Genomic DNA, 5,196 nt, shown 5'->3' with positions numbered 1-5,196 from the left:
GATTTGAGTAGCTGGTGCAGAATTAGGCTGGCTTGGCACATTGGTCCTGGGATGTTGAAAACATCAAATCCCCTTACTATTGTTGCCTTGTTATCTGCCTTTCACATTGTGGTTGTAACTTTCCCTTGCATCCCTCTGTCTCTTCCTCCAGATGCAGGCTTGGGTGAATGGCATAGCTTTGGAATTAGGAGCATGAGTTTACTCCAACCCCCTCCAGAATATTGTGGCCATCTCCTTTTTTTGATGTGTGTGCCTCTCTTTTCCCATCTCTGACATAGGGATTGCTCTTTGGTAAGGCACTGATAAGCTTTTAACCTCAAGGGTATTTTTTTTTCCGCGAATGTCTTCAATGGCAAAGCTCCCAAGTATTTTATGGACCAAGAGATTGCGAATTTCACTTTTCCAGGTTTCAAAGCAAATTCCCCACCCTTTCCTCAAAGCACTGTTCCTTCCTGACATGGTGTGAGATATAATGACTTTGCAAAGTGGGCCACACTCGTTTTTGGGTTGTTGTTTTTTAAACTCCCCAAGTGATTAGCCGGCATTGTAGATCAATCACTTGCCAAATTTTAATTAAGAATGCGTGGGGCAAATAAAAACCTTCTCTTCCCCATTCCTTTTTGGTGCTGTGTTTCAGCCCTGGAGCTACATTTTGCAGCCGGGTTTTATAAACCCTGGAAAACTGGGGTTTATAACGGAAAAGCTGAGGTGGCCTTTCCTTCTCTACAGTGTACCACTGCTGTTACCCATCAAGGCTTTTCCATGGGGCCACGATGAAAGGAGCAGGAGGACATTTCAGATATATTTTTTTCCACGTCCAACAGGTGTGGCTTATTATTCCACAGTATTTTTATTTCAAGGGAAAAGTTTAGTAACCCCAGCTGGCAGGTGAGCGGGATGGGGGGAAGGAAATCCTTGTTCACTGGCTTGGTGCCAGCGCATGTGTGTGAGGTTTGTTTAATTGCCTCGTGTAACGATTTCTTTGTGCAGCACTGAGAAAATGTTTAAATGGAAGAATAAGCCTGCGAGTGCCTTAAACTTCCATTGCTCTCAGCCCCCAGATCCCTGGATGTAATCAACAGGGCACAGAGTTTGACGTTCAAGATCCAGTTTCTCTGTGTGATGGGGGGAGGGGGGAAGAAATATGCTTTTGAAATAAATTGGGCACATTACAGGATATTTCCTGCATTGTTCTTGTTAGCGGTTTTTATTTTTTGTGCCCAATGTGCTTTGCAGCTTTAAACTCACTTCCCTTCATGACTCTGTCAAAGCCATGGCAGCAACTTGTACAAAATTATACGCTGAGGTTCAGTCACTCCACAAGGTTTTAAGACAGCTCCTGCCACGTCCAATCCTAACAGTCTTTAGTGCTGTAAAATGCTGGCTGTTTTGTCGAGTAGTATTAGATGTCTTTTAATCTTAACATTATTGCTCCCATTTATTAAATCAGAGATTGACAGAAAGTCAGATTTGGGATTCATGAGGTGTTGTGGGGGGGTGAGAGTAGAGGTGTTCTGAGAAATGACAGGTGCCCTAATCATATTCTATTTGGTTTCTGAGCCTTAAAGTGAACCTTCTCATTTATGTTCTCAAAATACATGAGGCTTAGTTCATTCGGAGTCACCGCTGAGGCTAGCCATATCAGGATCCTAGCTTTTCTGTAGGGCAAGAAGCATGGGGGACAGACACAGGGCAACATGGGAGAGGTGCCTTGCAGTGGCACAGACCCAAGCCACTCACCTTGCAAGACCTCTTCGGCGAATGTATGTCCCTATCTTGCATGTTGTGCTTGTGCGTGTATACGTGTCGTCAAGTTGCTTCCAACTTATGGCATCTCTATGAACTAATGACCTCCAAAACAGTATTGTCAACAGCCTTGCTCAGGTCTTGCAAACTGAGGGCCGTGGCTTCTTTGATTGGATCAATCTATCTCATGTTGGGTCTTCCCGTTTTCCTGCTGCCTTCGACTTTTCCTAGCGTTATTGTCTCTTTCAGTGAGGTCTTGTCTTGTATAGGTGAATATATTAAGATTGATGAAGGGTCCAAACATGGAAGTAATGGGTCTTGTTCACTGTTCCTTTTTAGATTTTTATATGGCTTTTCTGAGGGTGGTTAAAAACCACCACCACCGAGTTGTAAATTCTGCTGGATTTGGATAATGTTTCTAGCAGCTCTTGGGCTTAGGTTTCCTTTCTTTTCTCATCAGCTCTGCCCCAGCTTTTTCAGAAACTGCCCCTTGGGTATCTTTCTACAGCAGCAGGATCTTTACTATGTGATGAAGCTGGCTTTTGCTACTTAGTTGGAATTTGTGAGGAAATGCTATGCGGTGAACATAAAACCACACGGGGGAGGATGAATCACTTACGTAGGGGACTTCCTTATTTTTCATCCTCCAAAGGCAACAGGCTAAATTTTGATCCCATCTTCTGGTACTTCCTAGCTGCTGTCCTCAACTGTATGTGCCTCGAAAGAAGCTGTACTCTTTCCGTGTTGTGTGTGTCATATTTATCATCTGCTGTTCTGTCACACCCACCAATCTGATGTTGGCTGGTTTATTTTGACTCTGATTCTGAGATTTACTAACATCCTTCTGTCAGGTTAATCGACAGATGATGCATATGGGTGCTTTATTTCTAATGGATGTCACACATTAGCTATCTTTTCCCCTTCTTAGGCTCTGGGCTTCCGTGTTTTCATTTTTCCTCAGTCCTGCAGGGCTTCTTTATTCTGGAGACTGAGTTTCCTGTCATTAGCCAGGAGAGAAGTAATGAAAAGTAGTAGAGGGCTGCAGAGAGCTGTACCTATTCAGTAATCACAGCAGGAGTGGATTGGGAGGAGAAAAGAGGCCTCCCCCCCCCTGCCAGGAGGGAGAGTCTGCCTAGCCAACTCCAAGCCAGAGGTGCCCAGCCAAGCTGCACACTGGATGGGAGCCCAGATCAGGTGTGGCAGAGGATGGACTGGGCATGCCTTTTGCTGTGCTGGATGTAGTGAGGCCAGGATTGGTGCCTCCTTGCCCACACCTTCATCTTGTGGTGATGGCAATTGCACCCTCCCTCCTCTTTGCTGGGATGATCCTAGTAAAGGGGTGGCCCCAGGGTTGTTGTGGTCCTGATGGGGGGAAGCGTCCCCCCCGACCACTGGCCCACGAGGACTTTTCCCAGTGGCCTTAATGGCCAATCCACCCTTGAATCACAGAGTAGAGAATGTTTTATGAAACTTGGTTCTTGGCATTCTGTGTTTAATTTTGCTAAAGTCAGATTCTAGCAGGACCCCCGTGGCGCAGAGTGGTAAGCTGCAGTATTGCAGTCCAAAGCTTTGCTCACGACCTGAGTTCGATCCCAACAGAAGTTGGTTTCAGGTAGCCGACTCAAGGTTGACTCAGCCTTCCATCCTTCTGAGGTCGGTCAAATGAGGACCCAGCTTGCTGGGGGTAAAGGGAAGATGACTGGGGAAGGCACTGGCAAACCACCCCGTAAACAAAGTCTGCCTAGAAAATGTCGGGATGTAACGTCACCCCATGGGTCAAGAGTGACCTGGTGCTTGCACAGGGGACCTTTACCTTACCAGATTATAGCCCTCAGCCTTAAAAGGGAAGCATTTAGCAATGAGTACGTAGTTTCATGAGCCCCGTGGCGCAGAGTGGTAAGCTGCAGTACTGCAGTCCAGGCTCTGCTCACGACCTGAGTTCGATCCCAACGGAAGATGGGTTCAGGTAGCCGGCTCAACGTTGACTCAGCCTTCCATCCTTCTGAGGTCAGTAAAATGAGTGCCCAGCTTGCTGGGGGTAAAGGGAAGATGACTGGGGAAGGCACTGGCAAACCACCCCGTAAACAAAAGTCTGCCTAGTAAACGTCAAGATGTGACATCACCCTATGGGTCAGTAATGACCCGGTGCTTGCACAGGGGACCTTCACCTTTACCTACATAGTTTAAGAATTAGAGCTTCTGGTCTTTTCCAGAAATATTTCAAGATGTCAAAATTTCAAACCTCTTAACTTTCATGTGCTCTCAAAATGTGACTTTTCTCCTATGTTGCCCATTATATAGTCTTGCTGTGGGAACTAGGAGGCATGAGGGATAGCCATGGATCTTTGTGGGGAAAAGTAATGTGAGAAGTGTCCCAAGAGTAGGTTGAAAGTGAAAGAAAAAAGAGTTCTGGCAGGCAACAAACCGATTTTACTCCCTTCTTCCCCACCATCCTTTAGGCGGCCTTCAGAATCAGTAAGAACTTCATGTGAGAAATGTGAGCCTGCCTTGTCCCTAGGTTGAGGCCTCACCCACATGGTCTACTTCCTATGATTATTAGCCACAATGTGCAACGCTCTTTCCTGGTATGGACCAGAGGCAGAGTCCTTGCTCTTCATAACACTGCTATTCCTTGATCCCATACAGGGTGCCAAGAAGCTGTGCCCTCAGTGCAACACCATCACCTCTCCAGGGGACCTCAGGCGCATCTACTTATGAAGGACATGGCTGCTCAGACCAGATGGCCCCACCATGGGGATTGGGGGGAAAGGAATGGCAGCGGTGGCAGCAGCAGCGGCAAGAGACATTTACAAGCAGACTAGAGACTCCAAATGTGGACTAGAGGCTGAAGGAGCTGCACAATATGCCTCTGCTTCCAGACCTGTCACTGGCCCCGCAGCTCCACAAGAAGGCTAAACCAGAATCTTTATTGTGAACACACACCCCTTTTACAAACTGATGTTCTGCACCTGTCCCATTTCGCCACGAGCTGGGGTTCCATCGTGGATGACCTGCAAGCCTTTTCAGGGGAACGTCTTGGGAGCCAAGCCGCCCTATGAGCCAACCTATGAAGGGACTGGATCTTCTGCAGCAGGAACCGCCCCCACCCCCACCCCAAGCTGTAATTTGTGTTCTCCCCCCCTCCTTTTTTGTGGTGGTCTAGTGGTTTTAAAAAAACAAAACGCCTACACCCACGCTTCCACAAAGGCAGAATGAAGCACATGTAATATAAACTCTATATGTTTACAATGTTGTGTATAAATGGGATAGACTCCAACATTACATACTAATATGTTGCCCTTTTTTGTTTCTCGTTTGTTTTTTGGGTTGTACTTTTTTTAAAAAAAGAGAAAAAAAGCAGAGAACATTAAACCCATATTTTTCTTGGTTCTGCAAAGTTTTGACATTAAAGTCATTAGTTTAAAAAAAAGTATAAATATATATATATAT

At 46.1% G+C, this 5,196-nt stretch overlaps 1 protein-coding gene across 4 annotated transcripts in view; it reads left to right on the top strand.

The window, feature by feature from the left end:
- Positions 1-4,534, top strand: part of RNF220 (ring finger protein 220) — a 337,388-nt gene extending 332,854 nt beyond the window's left edge. For all 4 annotated transcript variants that reach the window (XM_056845154.1, XM_056845153.1, XM_056845155.1 and 1 more), the window contains one exon: positions 4,393-4,534. In XM_056845154.1, the coding sequence (XP_056701132.1) occupies positions 4,393-4,464 (72 nt within the window). In that variant the 3' untranslated portion in view covers positions 4,465-4,534. The remainder of the gene's footprint in view (positions 1-4,392) is intronic.
- The last annotated feature ends 662 nt before the right edge of the window (positions 4,535-5,196 follow it).

Source organism: Euleptes europaea, chromosome 2 (genome assembly GCF_029931775.1).
Source record: "Euleptes europaea isolate rEulEur1 chromosome 2, rEulEur1.hap1, whole genome shotgun sequence".
In the NCBI taxonomy this organism is placed as follows: domain Eukaryota; kingdom Metazoa; phylum Chordata; class Lepidosauria; order Squamata; family Sphaerodactylidae; genus Euleptes; species Euleptes europaea.
This window is presented reverse-complemented; position numbering and strand designations above follow the sequence as displayed.